General features: G+C 39.9%; 1 protein-coding gene across 3 annotated transcripts; it reads left to right on the top strand.

The window, feature by feature from the left end:
• The first annotated feature begins 1,878 nt into the window (after nucleotides 1–1,878).
• On the top strand, nucleotides 1,879–11,669 carry LOC310860167 (SERPINE1 mRNA-binding protein 1-like). Of its 3 annotated transcripts, none has more exons than XM_083766952.1 (9): nucleotides 1,879–2,251; nucleotides 3,937–4,132; nucleotides 4,935–5,087; nucleotides 5,535–5,606; nucleotides 6,348–6,431; nucleotides 7,099–7,279; nucleotides 8,874–8,921; nucleotides 9,376–9,633; nucleotides 10,123–11,669. In XM_083766952.1, exons 1-9 carry the CDS (start codon nucleotides 1,996–1,998, stop codon nucleotides 10,180–10,182), a joined length of 1,308 nt encoding a protein of 435 aa, XP_083623078.1. In that variant the 5' UTR covers nucleotides 1,879–1,995; the 3' UTR covers nucleotides 10,183–11,669. The 3 variants fall into 3 exon arrangements, with proteins under 3 accessions (XP_083623078.1, XP_083623080.1, XP_083623079.1); XM_083766953.1 differs by having other exon boundaries at nucleotides 1,880–2,251; nucleotides 5,538–5,606; XM_083766954.1 differs by lacking the exon at nucleotides 5,535–5,606.
• The last annotated feature ends 9,837 nt before the right edge of the window (nucleotides 11,670–21,506 follow it).

Raw genomic sequence — 21,506 nt, 5'->3', positions numbered from 1 at the left:
TTATGATCCTCACAACAAAACCCTGGGTGATGATCCGACAGTAAACTATCTGTGTCATCCAAAAAGTTTATATAGGTCGTCTCTGCGAGCCAGTCGCCGGTTTTCTGCGATGCCCCGTTGTGCGCACCTGTGCAATGGTTAATTCGCTCTTGTGGGTTCTGGGCGCACACCCAGCAGTGCTCGGGTGCTGCTGCTGTTAACGTCTCTTCGTCGGTCGCCGCATCCAACTCGTGCATCGGGTTGCAGAAAGCCCAGACTATTCCACAGAAATATAAGAAAAAGCCCCCCATAACCAGTATCATGAGAGCGTACGATTCAATCATCGTTTTGGTAATTATAGATGTCATACTCGTTGCGCACGTGTGTCTGTCGCCGATTCAGCCACCCAGAGTTCTTCTGTCGAACAATGTCCACTGGCAGGCACTGACTATAGTGTTTAATATGACATTCTTCTGCAGCGCAGCAGCTGTCCAACAGGCCGGTAAAGAGCGGTCCTGTCGAGTGTGCGATAGTCATAAAGAGGCGCGTCTTTGTGTTCTGACTGCGCGGACCACGGGTCGGGTGCCGTTAAAACCTTGTATATTGATTGCTTGCTGCTCCAGCCTGCTCGCTTGAATTGACAAATGAGCTGCCTGTACATTGACTGATTCATATGGGACTATGGGATTTAGAATACGGTAGCCTATTTACACATTGTGCGAGTGAGTGTGACTCACGTTCATAGTCACCAGGCCTACATTTAACATTTCTATATACGCAATTATTTATTTACAGTCCACAACTACACCCACACACATCACAAAACTATTAGACGCGCTCTTGATATATTTCAGAATCATTAATTATAGCCCATAATAGACCTATATAAATATCATGATGATGATGATGTTTTTTTTAATCTTAGAGTCGTAGCCTATAAACTATACTAGCCTAGTTCAAACAATAAAAAATAATTCTATAGCCATATCTTAGATTTTATTCAGTTGCCCATATTCGTATCGTATATCCTATTCGTGATCCTATATTGTTTATTTATAGGGTACTAGTCTCTGGACCGATATACCTTTATAAAGATAAAATGTTCAATATGTTTCATTGTTTTGGATTTAGATCTGAAGGCCTATGAGGCGCACGACATTTGAAGTGGCCCAGTGTAACAGCAATTTGTGCATCATCAACATCAAAAGCTCAGAAGATTGTCTTTCCTTATAAGGGCAGTGACATGACAATCACATAGCCTATATGATATGTGAGCTCCAAAAAAATAACCGATGATCAATGACATTTTTTAGAAACTTGAGTTGAGTTTTGTACCTTTTTCTGCATGAGCCCTTTATATATTTTTCACAAGTTTCGTCTGTTTCATGGCCTAATACATGGGTAGCCTCTATAGGTTGCAAGTTAATGAGATTTCAAAGCTGTCCGTTTGTTCACAGTTTCACACCTCTGCCAATAATAACGGACTTCTTGTAACAAATGCACCTGTTGCTTCTTGATTTCTACAAAAATAGTATCCTTTTACAGTCTATGGATATGACATCATAACTAAAAAGTATTAAACGTGTTTTTGTCCCCCACTTGAGACTGTCTTGAGCTGAAAAATGATCGCCATTAATATAAGTTTAAAGGTTTGTCGGTCGCAGTTTCCTGGAGAACTCAAATGCAAAACGCAAGGAAACATGAGCCAAGTCATTTCAATGCTGCTCAACAACTAGAGAGAGTCATTAAAAAAGAACCCCGCTGCTTATTTGGCCTTTTGGGTAACGTAGTTTTCTGCGGGTCCGTCCTCTCTCTTTTCTACGTGATCCTCCGCTGAGCTCTTTGTTATAAAGAACTACACGCCCCACCCCGCGCCAACGCTGAGAGTGTCCCGGATGTAGCTCGCGCCGGAAGAGAAGAAGCTCTTTACCCCAGCCATCTTGTGGCTTCATTTAGCGAAGTGTTCGCACCAAGCCTCGTAGAATCGGAGGAAAATCCTGCTGAAGGGGCGCCATCATGCCCGGACAAATGCAAGAAGGTTTTGGCTGTGCCATAACCAATCGTTTCGACCATTTATTGGACGACGAATCGGACCCGTTCGAGCTGTTGAAGCAGGCAGCGCTGAAGAAGAAGGAGGCTCCTGTTCCCGGTGCCGCCAAGACCGCAGCCCAGGCTGCCAAGCAACAGAAAAAGGACTCCCTGAAAGACAGAAAGAGCCCGCTCGCCGACAAGAAGGAGGAGAGCCAGGCGCCAGTGCCCCTCAAGAAAGATGGTGAAACATGCTTTATTCGAATTAATTATCAGTGGGCCCTAACGTAATATTAGCCGTGTTCTAAGCTAATGCTAGCTCGCTAAGCTGCTTTCTTGTTAGCCAGAAACGACCCAGAAGCCCCGTGACATGAGGTCTACACGTTTCCTTTTGTCTGTCAGTTTCATAGAACTGTCAGTTGTCGGAACAATCGTGCCTTTTCCAGACGGCACCCATCGCAGTGTGTGCAGTAGGTGGGGTGCTTTATCTTGCAGGGCCAGATAAATGGCGTGTTGTCTAACTTGTTTTGGCCTGCCCCCCTCGGGCCTACGAACACAGGCAGGGCTCCAAAGCCTGGTGGGTACACGATGTTAACTAGGCATTCATCCCATGGATTATATCGTAAAGTGGGTCGAAATTCACACACAACGTCTTGTCTTTGCCTTGAACATCTCCGGGTGGCCGGGAACCACTGATGCCTAATAATAAAAAGACTAGTATTTCTTGTGCGAGATAATGTGATCCGAAAGAAAGTGACGCACTATACACTGTATTGATATAAATAATAAACGGCATATTGATTAACACCTCACTAGCCCGTAGTTTTGACAACTGGTGCCAGCCCAGATAACCATGGCCACCATGTCAGTTCTCATGGTGATAAACCTCGTGGCTGGAGGGAGTGGGCCATGATAAACGGAACACACGAACTGACACTTGAAAGCGGCGCACACAACACATGCTGCCCTCGGAATGGGATTGGGGAATGATGTCATTCTCTTTGGATGCCGTTTCCTCTCTTAACCTTGGGCGATTTATATGCTCATTGCTGAATTTATACATTATTATTATTATTCGCTCTAGTGCTCATGTTAAAAGAAGTTCTCAATATGTATATCATTCATTCTAATGTGACGCTAAATTAACACATGTGTAGGCCTACTTTTAACCAGGCAATAACGGCAAATAACCTTGAGATGAAATTGTAACATTAGCAATAGGAAGTTGTTTGGCTATTATCGACAATAATGTCCGTTAGGTTGTATCTAGTTGCCAGAGAGAAGATGAGACAGGTGCAGCCAGCAGCGCTGTACTGAAGGGTAGGGTTTCTATTTTGGTAACTGTTGATTCAGGCAGTGGGGAGGGGCTTGTGTGAACAGACACACTATGTTTTTTTAGGTGTTTATGGATCTATTTGATACCAACATGTGTCACCATTTATTTATCAAGCATAATAAATGGTAAAGGTCAACCTTTTGTCAGCCTTATACCCCCGTACTGGCGTACCCCCCTCTCTCAGTATGGATGAATTGGACCGTAATTGGAATGCCGTCCCCCCTTTTAACTCATTAAGACCCTGAGGCCGATTCTACTAATGCCTTCTAAACAAAAAATCAAACAAAACACTGGATTTTTTTCTAAAATAACACATGTACAAGCTTGCTGTGAGCTTTTATATGTCTGCTACTTTTGAATATGCCTTAATGGTTTTAAAGGGTTAAATCTCGATTACTTTTTGAAGTGATCTTTTTGGCAGTTTTCTCCATTTGATGGGTATAAGGAAGGAGACATGAATCTGAGGGCAGAGAGGTGGAGGACTCCAGCCAGAATCAAACGAGGGACAGTGGTCAGTGTTAAGTGCACCACCATGATGGTTATACTGGCAGACTCCTAATGACTGTTCCCGTCCTCTTGGTCGTCTATCGCAGGTGCTGGTATGAGGAGGATGGGCCGCAGGCCGGAGGGCGAGGGCTTCAGACCCCAGGGAGAAGGTCGGGGCCAGGGAGAAGGTCGCCCCCCTTTCACAGACAGGAGACCAGTGGACAGGCGGCCCCCGCGTCGCTTTGAGAGGCCTGCCAGCGAAGGTGGCGAGAAACCAGAGGGAGGCGAATTCTCTGTGGAAAAGTGAGTTGAACGGTGACATAGATGCTGCAGCTACATGTTTCGCAATCTGGGAACCCATTCTGTAAAAAAATCACACCTGTGTGAACTGAGTGGTGCAACTCTCCTCTCCCCCTGCCTCTCGCTCTGTAATTAGCACTAGGCAACAGTGCAACACTATCTCGCTCTGTTTCTGGCACAACAGCACCACTTTTGCCCCTACTGGTACTCATAGTCACATAGCCACACACATAGTCACATAGTTTAACACGAATATTGCTGTTCCTTGGAGTGGTTGCACCACTCGAAAAAAGGAACCTTTTGTTTTAGCCTCTGGGTGCACCGCCTCCTTTTCTTTTACCAACTGCTGTGTAAGCACAGCTGGTCAATGTTTTCTCTGCTGTGCTTTCACGGCCACTTGCTGTAGTTGAGACCTATGTTTCTCATTGGCTGTACTGACAACCTATCGTCCTGATTGGCTGCCACGTCTCTAAACAACCCCACACTTTTTGCCTCTAGCCAACCTCTTAGCCATGGGATATAAGGCAGCAGCTGGTAATTAATTGATGTCATCAATTCCTGTTTAAGAAACAGGAACTCTGTTAAGCTCCCCACCTTTTCTTAGACTACTTCCTCCTGGGTGCTTCTGTATTTATTCCTACTAACATTAACAGATTCTGTCTTGAGAGATTAAATGTAACTGCTATTCATGGTTGGATGAGATTTAATTATCTGTTAATCAAACATTAATGGGTTGGTTTATGTAATTTATGAAGAAACTCTTTGATACAATGACTTGATGAGTGTTCCCCATCTGTTTCTGTAGGCCTATTGGTGACAGACCCATGAGAGGACGTGGAGGTGGACGTGGAGGTGACAGAGGCGGCCGTGGCGGCAGAGGACGCGGAATGGGTCGTAGTGATGGTTTTGACTCCCGGGGAAAACGTGAATTTGACCGACACAGTGGCAGTGACAAATCGTAAGTACTCTGCCATCTAGTCACATGACATCTTCTGTGGTCAAAAATGGCCTTCTCCCACATGTACAAGCCTTTATTTGATGGGAAAAGTGAAGAGAGAAGGGAGAGTAGGAGCATGACAGGCAACACATGGTTTGTCCGGCTGTGAATCAAACTGGGGACCGTCTATCGGGTCACCCAACATGTGTATCTGGATGGCACAGGGGTAAAAATCCTGCTCACCACAGTGGAGTTTGGTTCAATTCCTCCATAGTGCCTCTGGCTTTGCCGGGCACTCTAGGCTGCGTTTGTGGGAGATAATTAAATAAATATAATCACCTGAAGGTAGTCATTTTAATTGGACTGAACTATGTGGGCTAAAACAAACAACTCCTTCATGTTTAATACCAAAATACTTTTGTGTGTACACGACACATAAGCTCCTGGCTAAGGCAAATGTTGTTTCAGCAGCCAGAAAGGTGAGGAGAAGCGTGGTGGAAGTGGATCTCACAACTGGGGCACTGTCAAGGATGATATCAAGTAAGTGATGCCCAACATTTTGACACCTGTCCAATACATACAACCTTGGGCTTAAGTTTCAGATCAACAGTGATCTGTTTTGAAATTATGCTTGGTCCAGATTTGTAGTATTTGCCACACGTCTGGTACAGTTCAGTTGACCACTTTCACCCCCTTTTCCCTATTTTGGGCATGTCATAGGTTAAACTCCCAAAAAAAGTAAAATAAGAATTAAAAACCAATAAAACGGTACATGTAACATGCTTTGCTGCTGTCATGCAGTTGGCTCATAACATTAGCAGCTAGTAGCTACTTGTCGCCTCGAGTTGCGGTCTTGGCGTGGCCGGCACTGGCCGCGGTGCAGGTGGCGTTGCCAGACCTCTGTGGTGAGGGGCAGGGCTTAGGAGGCATGATAGCCAATCGTGATTGGCTATCATGACTAGGTCGCTTACGTTTCATGAGCAGTTGTTAGTCAGGTTTTACCTGACAAAAAACCTCAAAGTTGTCCATGGCAGTCTGTTTCATCGAGGGGGAAAATTGTCCTTGACAGTAGATTAGTTAAGAACCCAGAGTAGAGCCTTATCGAGTATAAAACATTTGGTCCCGACTCCTCGTCGAGGACCAAATGTTTTGCATCGGGAAAAGCCCCACCCAAGCCAAAAAGGTTTTACATTATTTGGATTATGCTGCATTGCATGAAACTAGGAACATGCACATATTAATATTGTTGCAATATTTCTTTTTTTTTCTCCCTTCTCTCAGCGAGCTTGACCAATCAAACGTCACAGATGAGGGAGGCCCTGAGGGAGAGGACAGAGAGCATCCGCCCGCTGACTCTGAGAACAAGTGAGTTGTGGTTGTTTCTGAGAACAAACCCTCAGATATCTACTTTCTAAAAGAGGTATATATTATTATAAGATATATGCCTTTCAGACATCTATGCAACAAGTCTCTGTACGTACGCGTGTACATACGTGTTTACGTCTGTAATGCATGTAACTCGAAAACCGTTCGCCCCATTCATATTTGGGCATGCCTAAACTCCATAAGTCCATATACAGTATATCTCCATATATGGAACTGGCCTGTTCTGACATCACAACGCTTCATATTTGGGAATGCGTGACACAGAACTCCATATATAGGAATAAAGGGACACAAAGAGACATATACAGAAATCTCCATATATGGGCATAAAAGGGATACGGAGAGATGGGTGGAACGGGTACCCTGACATGGGTACAACGGATATTGCATAGCTGGCTCGGGCATGGATCTCCAACTTCTATCGTTACCGACTCTATGTTCTACAGCCGGGCACCGGTCTAGTGTCTGAAATTGTCAGACAATTCCTTTGTTTTGGACAGGCATTTTTTGAATGGATAAATGAGTGAACACACTTCAATTATTAACATTGTTGCAATGGTGACTTGGAAGCAATGTAGCTGGCCACCCTTGGTCTTTTTGTCACTGCTAGTTTGAATGCAACATAACACTACATGGTGTGTTGCAGGGAGAATGAGGTAGAGGAAGGCCCCAAGGAGGAAGTTGCCAAGGAGATGACTCTGGATGAATGGAAGGCCGTGCAGGACAAGGAGCGTTCCGCCGCCAAGGTGGAGTTCAACATTCGTAAGGCCAACGAGGGAGCAGATTGGAAGAAAGGATATGTGCTGCACAAGTCCAAGACAGAAGATGTGAGTGACTAAAGTCTGTTACCATATATTTCCAAATGGTAGCCCTAAATGCAAATACCCACCTAATTACCACCGGGGGTCTGACACCATTTTGTGTATTAAACGCCGCCTCTGAATAATTGTTCCCGGTCCATTTAAATGCTGGGGATATTATTTGCAAGTTTTGTCAGCCTCATTTATATTGTTGAATGACTGTCCGGTGCCGAAAATAGAAGATCTACAAGCTCACAACGCGCCATGAACACGTCACGTTACGTGTAGCTTGTAGGTCTGCTATTTTCGGTATTTAGTGCATATCCCAAAATTAAATCTTGGTTGTAGACACCGGTAGTTTAACTGAAACCAATTCTCAACCGATTTCTTTTGGTTTTGTAAATATGTTTTTATATGCCTCTATCAAATAATATGGAGAGAGAGGTGGACATTGGGTAATTATGTCAAAGTGCCTGGGCTACTATTTGGAAATATATGGTATTTTGTAAATGCTTTTATAATGTAGTTAATTTGTATTTGACATCAAACATTTGAACACCTGCCACCCCGAGAGACAGAAACACACCAGGGCTCAACATTATGACTGAAAAAATAATCCTTGCCACCTCAAAATATAAGTGGGAGCATTTGTGCAAGTGCAAATAGTTGGTGTTGTGACCAACTCCTTCCCTAGTGAGCAGACAGCTCTAGTGCTATGTTAGCGTGGAGAATAGCTTACTCATTGACACGACAACTAAAGAACGTTGCTGAGCGTTGCTGTGCTGTCATTCCAGCCTTGTGCAATTTCACCATGTGTCAGAAAGTAATGTTTTTCCCCAAGTATTCTCATGCTGAGGAACGAGATGAGCAGATGGCGGAGAGAAACGCAACTCTCTGAATGAGAGGTGGGGCTGCTGTGTGTTACTTGAGCAGAGACTAGTCATAGAACGCACAGCTGGTATATGCCTCAAATGAGTTTTGAAACTATTTTAAATATTCAGAATCAATATCAATAGGTCTGCTGTCGTGAGGAAACCTAACTCCAAAATGTTCATTTTTCAGGAAATGAAAGAAAATATATATATTTTTTGATTTAAGAGGTTTTGTCCAAAGCACTTTTTACTATTCTTTGGTTATATATTTTTAACAAACATACAGATGTAAAGGGGGTTCTATTCAATACATTGACTTATGCAAAAAGAAAAGGTGTCCTTCCATGTGTTTTCATGACTACTGATTCCTTGTAAACTGTGCTGTTGTAAAACAGTCGCACGCTCTCTCACGCACGCACGCATGCACGCACGCACACTCTCCTCTGACTCTGCATGGTCTGGCTTTCCAACCAATCGGGGAAGCTTTTGGAGGGGTGTAACCCTTTGTGAATGAAGTGTACACATGTTTCATCATGCCATCCAGTATAATCATAGCGAGAAGCTGTAGGGGTGGGAACATGGCGGTAAGAGGTAGGGAGAGGAAAGGCGATTGGTTTTATTTATTTTGATAAACTATTCAAATGTCTTCTAAGTTGCCAGTGTCAGAAAAGCATTGTTCTCCAGTGAGTGCATGTTGAAATCATGCACTATTTCGTATTTTTATTGTATTTCTTTTTTCACTCATACAGGAGAAGAAAGCCGGTACCTTGATCGATGAAGCAGAAGAGCCTGCCAAGGTAAGCGTTTAACCTGGGCAGTGAGCACACTGCATCAACTGAAAAAAATATGTAAATTGTCAACTCTTGACTACCTTTTTTCACTGACAAACAATAAATAAACTATGCTATGCTATGATGACCAAGTCTAAATACGTATATTCATATTTCCGTCAACAAATAAAAACTAGACTAAAATGTTAACGGAGGCACTAGTGGAGAAGAGATCCAGTAGAACCAGTTTGGTTGCTGTGAGCTTGTATATCTGCTTTTTTCAGCAACCAAGTGTCCTGCCAAAATACTTGGGCCGTAGATTTAGTAAACTTCTTTTGGTAGTAGACTAAAACTAAACAAAGACAAACTTTTCAGATGACTAAAATGACTCACTAAAACTAAATCTAAGTTTGCTGTCAAAATGTATTCTGGTTTTATTGGTTTAAATCAAAATGTATTGGTGTTTTTGTCCCCATCTCAGGCAGAGGATGAGCACCACAGGAAGCCAGCCAATGACATCACTGCCCAGCTGGAGATCAACTTTGGAGACCTGGGCCGTCCAGGGCGTGGTGGCCGCGGGGGACCCCGTGGTGGCCGAGGGGGCCGTGGCCGAGGCGGCGAGTCCCGTGGCGACCGCGGGGATCGCGACCCTCGCGGGGATCGCGACCGTGACCGTGATGGAGGCCCCTCTAGGACGCCCCGTGGTGGTGGTGGTGGCGGTGGCGGCAGGACTGAGCGGGTAACTTAACTTGTGACAACTAGTCAGCTACTCGATAGGGCAGTCACGTTTACACATTTTTTGTCATTGAACATTGGAACATAAAAATATGAATATATATTTTTTATTTCAGTTAAGGCTTCATTATCACAGGACTGCTAAGACAAATACTCTCAAAATAATTAAAAATGTGGAATTTTACCGCCTGTAAATATGCCGTTGACTACTAGTTGAGGATCAGTGAAACGAGCAGTATTTTCATGGCATATGCCGTGTCATTATCTGGGAAAAGGATTGAGCGTTTGCTTCACCAAACTGAAATCATGCTGTTGATTTGTCTGAAAAGTAAAATACAAGAAAGTCAAGAATATAAAACTTCATCCTTCTTACATGACAGTTAATTGGCAAACTTGGTTTTCTTAACTGTCATGGATAGCGTTGAAACAAGTTTTGTTTTGCACTTGTGGTCAGATTGTCTGAACTTGCCTCTATATTTTCCCCTCTGTCCAGCCAAGTGGAGTGTCCGTGCCCAACGTGGATGACCCCGAGGCCTTCCCAGCCCTGGCTTAAGGGCCCGGCTGGAGTCTCTCCGATCCACAGGAGCCCCCTAGGCACCTCCACTACGAGGCTTGCATGTTCCTGGATCCTTCAGCAGCAGAATTTCATTGATGGCGAAGACTGTCATAACGTATGACACTCAACTTTGGACTGAATTTTACCCGTTAAAAAAAACAAAGAAAAAAAACCACAAAAGAAGATGGAGAAGAAAAAAAAAACAGAAATGAACACAAAAAAACTAAGAAAAAAAGAAAAGGACTTCTTGCTACTCTGGAGCAACTTATTGGTAGAGGTTTTGTACTTGGAAACAAAGTAGCAGGGATGTTTTCATACAGTATTTTTTTCAGAGTTTATGCATTGTTCATGGATACTTTTTTTTGTATTGCTGCTTGCAAATATGCATTTCCAAATATAAGTATCCAGTATCTTGGGTGTCCCATGGCTTGCTCTGAGTATTGATTGCTTTAATTCACGCACTGTGGGGCTCTGAACCCAAGCTTGTAAGCTCTACCACACTGGGTATTTCTTTGAAGAAAAAAGTTACTGCTTCACTCATTGAGATTTCAAGACTTTTATTTGAAGATAGGTTTTTTGTTTTTTTATATATTTTTTAGAGGTCTTTGTCTGACAATAGGCCTGACAATAATAGCTATTTTCATAATCTCTTGGATTGTATTTCAGATGGTGCACTGCAGATATGCGATCCCTTTACCTACCCTTGAGCACATTGACAAAGGATCCAAATTCATATTGGGAGGTCTTTGGTAGTGAAATGTTTCCAAAGCATTTGACGATAGTAATGCTGATTACTTCAATTTACAATTTAGACATTTAGCACAGCTGCTCTTACACAGAGCGACTTAAAACGTGCAAGTCAACAACCAACGATCAATTAAGTAGAATGCAGACAACAACGTAGAGCCTCAAAGAAACTAGAATACCAGGTAAATGTTGAACCCAGCATCTGTTGAAACATTTTATGTAAATAACATTGTTAACATCTGTAGTCAAGAAAACTGCTAATTTCATGTACTGTGACAAAGCCTGTGGGGTAATTTACAGGTGAAAAGTTTCCCTTCCTTTGTTCTCATTTACTTTGTATACGCGGTGCTATTGTCTATAATGTCTCACCCTCTTTCATCATTTGCTTGTCTGTTAAATTATGACACAGCATTAAATTGAATCAAAGATGATGAGGGAAGGATGTGTATTTAGACTGAGTTGCAGCAGGAGTTCCTTCTGCTTTCTACAACTACAGTTTACACACTCCACATACATATGCATACTGAGATGAATGTGAACTCAGCCCACCTCCAATAGCTTTCAGCCGTCTGTGCTAATCATTTCCTCCAAGGTTGACTTGCTCTTTAGCCTCCACAGTGGCACCACTGCATAATTGCTCTGAAAGAAATACAGTTGATACAGCAGATGTGTGAATTCTAACCCTGCTATTAGAGACCTGACCTCTGTCGGTAAATAAAGATGGTCGATTCATTTTTTTCTGTGGCCTTTGTTTATTCTGCTTGTACATTGTTGAGAAAGTGCCTTCACAACATTACATTTCGCAAATCAGAAAACGGGGCATTTGAGAAGCAAACTAGAAATGCACTCTTATCGAGATGCCAACTTTTGCTCAAGCAGAGGTCTGCTTGAGTCCTGGCTAAAGCCCAACACCCAGCCGATTGCAGTATTTGCACTGGAAGATTGAAAAAGCTCATATCCAGTGTTGTAAGAATTCTCATAGTTTTTACTTTGCCTAAGTAAATCATTTAGAAATACTGTTGCAGAATAAAGCCTGTTACAATTAAAGTACCGTAGAGTTGTTTATATGGATGGATGTCCGGAACCTCCGGACAGGCCCTTTCATATCACCCCAGGCCATTCAGACATTCTCCAGGAGATGGCGACATTGTCATGATGTGAGAAGTTTAGTTCAATGTGGGCCAAGTCATAATATAAATGAGTGGCTCCATGATCTGGAGATTGTGGGTTCAAACCCCACTCCTTTCCACACTCGCTTCAAGTAGCCTAGAAATACCAGCTAAAATGTGTGCCGCTAAGTGACCCAGTGGATAAATCAGATTTCTGAAGACTTCCTATAGTAGCTAGTGTGCTGGTTCAAACCCAAAACACTCCTAGTAGGAGGGTGCTGGTTCAGATAAAATGTTCATCTCACGGTGGACATATGTTTGCCTGAAAACGAATCTTTGAAATGTTTCATAGTTTTAGAAATAGGCCTATAGTGCTTTCAAATTAGAATTTTAAAATTCAGCTTACTGTGGAGACACATGCTGGAACTTTTTACTTTGACATGTTTTGTAGTTTCTGAGTTATTTAACTTAAACGCCCAATGCATTCCCAATGGAAATAGCACAAACTTTGGCATGCTACTAGTCCTACATAATTACACCTAGAAACTTTAGGTTCATATTGGACATGTCTGCCTGAAAATGAATCTTTGAAATGTTTTAAAGTTTTAGAAACGTTGGCATGCTACTAGTCCTACATACTTAAACCTTTGCCTGAAAAGGAATCTTTGAAAGGTGTCATAGTTTTAGAAATATAGTGCTTTCAAATTTGAGACTTTTAACATGGGGCTCAATGGCAGATTTTGGCGTCAAAAAATCACTTTCACCTAGAAACTCCATTCACACTTTTTATTATTCAGCTTACTGTGGAGACACATGCTGGAACTTTTTTACTTTGAAATGTTTTATAGTTTCTGAGTTATTGTGGGCTCGCCACAGCGAGCACACAATAGTTATTGCCAGTCTATATTTGTGGGCTCGCCACAGCGAGCACACAATAGTTCTTGTCAGTTTATATTTATTTTTCCAATTTCCGCCCTTTTTTTTGGCACCTTCTAACTTCCACACACTTTATGCTAGAAATGTACTTCAAACTTCAAACTGTTCAGCTCTTTGCAGTGATGGATGCTTGTATTTTTATTTTTACAAAGTTTTATACTTTTTATACTTTTTAACTTTTTAACTTTTTTTTACATTCTTTATAGTGAGAGTCGATGGAAGAAAGGTCCCATTTTTCACAGTTAACTTTTTTGAGCTCTTATTACTCCGTCATACTTTCACTTTGAAACTTCATTCAAACTTTATAATGTTCATCTATCTTTGAACTTTCATTGGTGAAAAAGTTGTTTTGAAAAAGTTTATACTTTTTAAAATATTTAACTTTATTTATAGTTTTTTCCTCCCATTGACAATGTATGGGATTTATCTCTAAATCAACCTCACTTTTGCAGCCTCATTACTCTGGCATACTTTGTCGTAGAAACGTGATTTAAACTTTAGAAAGCTCACACGACTCTGGACTTTTTCGTGGTTCAAACCGTATTCGAATACGTTAAACGGTTTCTCCGAAATCGCAGTTCAATCGCAGGCCGTTTCGCCTAATTAGTGCCAACTTAGAGTGCGGGGCTTCTTTCACTAGAGTGCGGAAGACAGAAAATCTTTCCTTGAAAATTTACCAAACAAATTGTCGTCCCGGCCAAAATATTCATTTTACACGCATGTTCTTTGGTCATTTTGTAGCCACACATGTCGTCTTTCACACAATGTGACCACCAAAGCACAGAGACATACAGAATGTGAACTACGGCCTTTTAAGTGACACAAATACAGTCAAGCTGCTCATTGACCTCCATTGTAAAATTCTTACGAGGAAATTATCGCGATGACAATTCTTAACTCGCTCTTATAACCACATTTTCGATCGTACCAACACCACAATCGCACATGGTGTACCTCAATATCTCAGGCCACTCACAGCGAAAAAAATATTTGCATTCGACTTTTACTTTTTGCGATAGAGCAATTTGTTCGGGCATAGTTTCCCCCCATTCAGGACCATTGTAAAATAGCAGACCTTCAAGTTGCGCGCCACTTACAGTCTTTTACACTTCCACAGCTGAGACATAATATGTCTCAGCTGTGGAAGTGTAAAAGACTGTTTCAGCCCTGTAATTAAGCCCTTATATTATAAGGGCTTAATTACAGGGCTGAAATTAAAGTTACAAGATCTCAATGAGTTGCTCTGCGATACCTTGTGGGCTTGTAGGTCTGCTATTTGTGCAATTGGATGGACTTTACACAGCTCTCGCAAGAGCACGCACGCACGCACGCACGCACGCACGCACGCACACACACACCCTGTCTTCCTATTGGCTGGCCTTTACACAGCTCTCGCAAGCGCACGCACGCACACACACACGCACACACGTTTATAAAAAAAATACTTTCATAAAAATAAAAAATAAACAATTTAAAAAATGAAAAAAATAAAAAAAAGAATTAAAAAAAAAAAAAAATGAAAAAAAATGAAAAAAATGAAAAAAATGAAAAAATTTGGATTTTTCTTTTTTTAATTAAAAAATTAAAAACATTTAAAATTTAAAAACTTTAACTTTTTTTTTAAACTTAAAAAGAAAAACTTTTAATAAAGAACTTAATATTATTTTTATTTTTACATTTAAAGAAAAATCTTAGACCATTATCAATAATCATTGTGTTTATGCTTTTAAAGATAGGCCTATATGCTATTTGAACCTTCTTTTTACATGTAAAAGTATGCTATTTCTGTTAAGCTCATGAATGCTTTTATATGTATACTCCATTGGATTTACTCTTTTTTTTCTTTTTCTTTTTTACCTTTTCTTAATTCATCAAGAATACATTGTAAAGCATTATTCATACATTACAAATCATTAGTAGACAGTAATACTTTACTTACTTTATTCTGCCACTTTTTGGGCATCGTACTACTTCCACATACTTTATTCCGCTTTATGCAGTTATTTATGCTTATTCTTTTTACCAATTTTTATACATTCTTTTTTAAACTTTTCCTTCAGCTTTAATCCATTTTCTACTGTACATTATATACATTGCGTCTTTTGGCGAGCCCACGCAGTTTCTGCAGGGAACTGCTTTCTAGTTTAACTTAAACGCCCAATGCATTCTCTATGGCAATAGCAAAAAAATTGACATGCTACTAGTCCTACATACGTACTTACACCTAGCAACCCCATTCTAGCCTACTTAGGTTCATCTTACGGTGGACATGTTTGCCTGAAAAGGAATCTTTGAAATGTTTCATAGTTTTAGAAATATAGTGCTTTCAAATTTGAGACATTTAACATGGGGCTCAATGGCAGCTCTATAGGCACGTCAAAAGTCACTTTCACCTAGAAACTCCATTCACACTTTTTATTATTCAGCTTACTGTGGAGACACATGCTGGAACTTTTTTTTATTTTTATGTTTTGTAGTTTATGAGTTATTTAACTTAAACGCCCAATGCATTCTCTATGGCAAAAATGATGAAAAACGGCGTGCTATAGTATGCCGTACGATATGGGCTATAGCCCATGGTCCAAAATGATGAAAAACGAGGATTAATTTTTTTTTCAAAAATTCAAAAAACGATGGGCTATAACCCATCGTTTTTTTTCATTTTTTCATTTTTTTCAAATCCTCAAAAATGATGAAAAACGGCGTGTTATAGTATGCCGTACGATATGGGCTATAGCCCATGGTCCAAAATGATGAAAAACGAGGATAAAAAAAAAAATTAAAAATTCAAAAAACGATGGGCTATAACCCATCGTTTTTTTTCATTTTTTTTATTTTTTCCAAATCCTCAAAAATGATGAAAAACGGCGTGCTACAGTATAGTATGCCGTACGATATGGGCTATAGCCCATATCCTCGCGGTGTATAGCGGTGTATGAGAATGGGTGTTGCGGAGGATGAGAGCATTCCTCTCATCCTCCGCAACACAATGCATTCTCTATGGCAATAGCACAAACTTTGGCATGCTACTAGTCCTACATACTTACACCTAGAAACCCTATAGCCTACTTAGGTTCATCTTACGGTGGACATGTTTGCCTGAAAAGGAATCTTTGAAATGTTTCATAGTTTTAGAAATATAGTGCTTTCAAATTTGAGACATTTAACATGGGGCTCAATGGCAGCTCTATAGGCACGTCAAAAGTCACTTTCACCTAGAAACTCCATTCACACTTTTTATTATTCAGCTTACTGTGGAGACACATGCTGGAACTTTTTTTTATTTTTATGTTTTGTAGTTTATGAGTTATTTAACTTAAACGCCCAATGCATTCTCTATGGCAATAGCACAACATTCTACATGCTACTAGTCCTACATACTTACACCTAGAAACCCTATAGCCTACTTAGGTTCATCTTACGGTGGACATGTTTGCCTGAAAAGGAATCTTTGAAATGTTTCATAGTTTTAGAAATATAGTGCTTTCAAATTTGAGACATTTAACATGGGGCTCAATGGCAGCTCTATAGGCACGTCAAAAGTCACTTTCACCTAGAAACTCCATTCACACTTTTTATTATTCAGCTTACTGTGGAGACACATGCTGGAACTTTTTTTTATTTTTATGTTTTGTAGTTTATGAGTTATTTAACTTAAACGCCCAATGCATTCTCTATGGCAATAGCACAACATTCTACATGCTACTAGTCCTACATACTTACACCTAGCAACCCCATTCTAGCCTACTTAGGTTCATCTTACGGTGGACATGTTTGCCTGAAAAGGAATCTTTGAAATGTTTCATAGTTTTAGAAATATAGTGCTTTCAAATTTGAGACATTTAACATGGGGCTCAATGGCAGCTCTATAGGCACGTCAAAAGTCACTTTCACCTAGAAACTCCATTCACACTTTTTATTATTCAGCTTACTGTGGAGACACATGCTGGAACTTTTTTTTATTTTTATGTTTTGTAGTTTATGAGTTATTTAACTTAAACGCCCAATGCATTCTCTATGGCAAAAATGATGAAAAACGGCGTGCTATAGTATGCCGTACGATATGGGCTATAGCCCATGGTCCAATATGATGAAAAACGAGGATTAATTTTTTTTTTTAAATTCAAGAAACGATGGGCTATAACCCATCGTTTTTTTCATTTTTTCATTTTTTTCAAATCCTCAAAAATGATGAAAAACGGCGTGCTATAGTATGCCGTACGATATGCGCTATTGCCCCATGGTCCAAAATGATGAAAAACGAGGATAAAAAAAAAAAATCAAAATTCAAAAAACGATGGGCTATAACCCATCGTTTTTTTTTCTTCATTTTTTTCAAATCCTCAAAAATGATGAAAAACTGCGTGCTATAGTATGCCGTACAATATGGGCTATAGCCCATGGTCCAAAATGATGAAAAACGAGGATATTATTTTTTTCAAAAATTAAAAAAAACAATGGGCTATAACCCATCGTTTTTTTTATTTTTTTTATTTTTTCCAAATCCTCAAAAATGATGAAAAACGGCGTGCTACAGTATAGTATGCCGTACGATATGGGCTATAGCCCATATCCTCGCGGTGTATAGCGGTGTATGAGAATGGGTGTTGCGGAGGATGAGAGCATTCCTCTCATCCTCCGCAACACAATGCATTCTCTATGCTATGGCAATAGCACAAACTTTGGCATGCTACTAGTCCTACATACTTACACCTAGCAACCCCATTCTAGCCTACTTAGGTTCATCTTACGGTGGACATGTTTGCCTGAAAAGGAATCTTTGAAATGTTTCATAGTTTTAGAAATATAGTGCTTTCAAATTTGAGACATTTAACATGGGGCTCAATGGCAGCTCTATAGGCACGTCAAAAGTCACTTTCACCTAGAAACTCCATTCACACTTTTTATTATTCAGCTTACTGTGGAGACACATGCTGGAATTTATTTTTATTTTTATGTTTTGTAGTTTATGAGTTATTTAACTTAAACGCCCAATGCATTCTCTATGGCAATAGCACAACATTCTACATGCTACTAGTCCTACATACTTACACCTAGCAACCCCATTCTAGCCTACTTAGGTTCATCTTACGGTGGACATGTTTGCCTGAAAAGGAATCTTTGAAATGTTTCATAGTTTTAGAAATATAGTGCTTTCAAATTTGAGACATTTAACATGGGGCTCAATGGCAGCTCTATAGGCACGTCAAAAGTCACTTTCACCTAGAAACTCCATTCACACTTTTTATTATTCAGCTTACTGTGGAGACACATGCTGGAACTTTTTTTTATTTTTATGTTTTGTAGTTTATGAGTTATTTAACTTGAACGCCCAATGCATTCTCTATGGCAATAGCACAACATTCTACATGCTACTAGTCCTACATACTTACACCTAGCAACCCCATTCTAGCCTACTTAGGTTCATCTTACGGTGGACATGTTTGCCTGAAAAGGAATCTTTGAAATGTTTCATAGTTTTAGAAATATAGTGCTTTCAAATTTGAGACATTTAACATGGGGCTCAATGGCAGCTCTATAGGCACGTCAAAAGTCACTTTCACCTAGAAACTCCATTCACACTTTTTATTATTCAGCTTACTGTGGAGACACATGCTGGAACCTTTTTTTATTTTTATGTTTTGTAGTTTATGAGTTATTTAACTTAAACGCCCAATGCATTCTCTATGGCAATAGCACAACATTCTACATGCTACTAGTCCTACATACTTACACCTAGCAACCCCATTCTAGCCTACTTAGGTTCATCTTACGGTGGACATGTTTGCCTGAAAAGGAATCTTTGAAATGTTTCATAGTTTTAGAAATATAGTGCTTTCAAATTTGAGACATTTAACATGGGGCTCAATGGCAGCTCTATAGGCACGTCAAAAGTCACTTTCACCTAGAAACTCCATTCACACTTTTTATTATTCAGCTTACTGTGGAGACACATGCTGGAACTTTTTTTTATTTTTATGTTTTGTAGTTTATGAGTTATTTAACTTAAACGCCCAATGCATTCTCTATGGCAATAGCACAACATTCTACATGCTACTAGTCCTACATACTTACACCTAGCAACCCCATTCTAGCCTACTTAGGTTCATCTTACGGTGGACATGTTTGCCTGAAAAGGAATCTTTGAAATGTTTCATAGTTTTAGAAATATAGTGCTTTCAAATTTGAGACATTTAACATGGGGCTCAATGGCAGCTCTATAGGCACGTCAAAAGTCACTTTCACCTAGAAACTCCATTCACACTTTTTATTATTCAGCTTACTGTGGAGACACATGCTGGAACTTTTTTTTATTTTTATGTTTTGTAGTTTATGAGTTATTTAACTTAAACGCCCAATGCATTCTCTATGGCAATAGCACAACATTCTACATGCTACTAGTCCTACATACTTACACCTAGCAACCCCATTCTAGCCTACTTAGGTTCATCTTACGGTGGACATGTTTGCCTGAAAAGGAATCTTTGAAATGTTTCATAGTTTTAGAAATATAGTGCTTTCAAATTTGAGACATTTAACATGGGGCTCAATGGCAGCTCTATAGGCACGTCAAAAGTCACTTTCACCTAGAAACTCCATTCACACTTTTTATTATTCAGCTTACTGTGGAGACACATGCTGGAACTTTTTTTTATTTTTATGTTTTGTAGTTTATGAGTTATTTAACTTAAACGCCCAATGCATTCTCTATGGCAAAAATGATGAAAAACGGCGTGCTATAGTATGCCGTACGATATGGGCTATAGCCCATGGTCCAATATGATGAAAAACGAGGGTTAAAAAAAAAATCAAAAATTAAAAAAACGATGGGCTATAACCCATCGTTTTTCAAAAAAAATTTTTCTTCAAATCCTCAAAAATGATGAAAAACGGCGTGCTATAGTATGCCGTACGATATGGGCTATAGCCCATGGTCCAAAATGATGAAAAACGAGGATAATTTTTTTTTTCAAAAATTCAAAAAACGATGGGCTATAACCCATCGTTTTTTTCATTTTTTCATTTTTTTCAAATCCTCAAAAATGATGAAAAACGGCGTGCTATAGTATGCCGTACGATATGCGCTATTGCCCCATGGTCCAAAATGATGAAAAACGAGGATAAAAAAAAAAAATCAAAATTCAAAAAACGATGGGCTATAACCCATCGTTTTTTTTTCTTCATTTTTTTCAAATCCTCAAAAATGATGAAAAACTGCGTGCTATAGTATGCCGTACAATATGGGCTATAGCCCATGGTCCAAAATGATGAAAAACGAGGATATTATTTTTTTCAAAAAACAAAAAAAACAATGGGCTATAACCCATCGTTTTTTTTATTATTTTTTTTTTTTTCCAAATCCTCAAAAATGATGAAAAACGGCGTGCTACAGTATAGTATGCCGTACGATATGGGCTATAGCCCATATCCTCGCGGTGTATAGCGGTGTATGAGAATGGGTGTTGCGGAGGATGAGAGCATTCCTCTCATCCTCCGCAACACAATGCATTCTCTATGGCAATAGCACAAACTTTGGCATGCTACTATACATACTTACACCTAGCAACCCCATTCTAGCCTACTTAGGTTCATCTTACGGTGGACATGTTTGCCTGAAAAGGAATCTTTGAAATGTTTCATAGTTTTAGAAATATAGTGCTTTCAAATTTGAGACATTTAACATGGGGCTCAATGGCAGCTCTATAGGCACGTCAAAAGTCACTTTCACCTAGAAACTCCATTCACACTTTTTATTATTCAGCTTACTGTGGAGACACATGCTGGAACTTTTTTTTATTTTTATGTTTTGTAGTTTATGAGTTATTTAACTTAAACGCCCAATGCATTCTCTATGGCAATAGCACAACATTCTACATGCTACTAGTCCTACATACTTACACCTAGCAACCCCATTCTAGCCTACTTAGGTTCATCTTACGGTGGACATGTTTGCCTGAAAAGGAATCTTTGAAATGTTTCATAGTTTTAGAAATATAGTGCTTTCAAATTTGAGACATTTAACATGGGGCTCAATGGCAGCTCTATAGGCACGTCAAAAGTCACTTTCACCTAGAAACTCCATTCACACTTTTTATTATTCAGCTTACTGTGGAGACACATGCTGGAATTTATTTTTATTTTTATGTTTTGTAGTTTATGAGTTATTTAACTTAAACGCCCAATGCATTCTCTATGGCAATAGCACAACATTCTACATGCTACTAGTCCTACATACTTACACCTAGCAACCCCATTCTAGCCTACTTAGGTTCATCTTACGGTGGACATGTTTGCCTGAAAAGGAATCTTTGAAATGTTTCATAGTTTTAGAAATATAGTGCTTTCAAATTTGAGACATTTAACATGGGGCTCAATGGCAGCTCTATAGGCACGTCAAAAGTCACTTTCACCTAGAAACTCCATTCACACTTTTTATTATTCAGCTTACTGTGGAGACACATGCTGGAACTTTTTTTTATTTTTATGTTTTGTAGTTTATGAGTTATTTAACTTAAACGCCCAATGCAT

This window comes from Protomyctophum parallelum, assembly GCF_964188405.1.
Source record: "Protomyctophum parallelum genome assembly, chromosome: 6".
In the NCBI taxonomy this organism is placed as follows: domain Eukaryota; kingdom Metazoa; phylum Chordata; class Actinopteri; order Myctophiformes; family Myctophidae; genus Protomyctophum; species Protomyctophum parallelum.
This window is presented reverse-complemented; position numbering and strand designations above follow the sequence as displayed.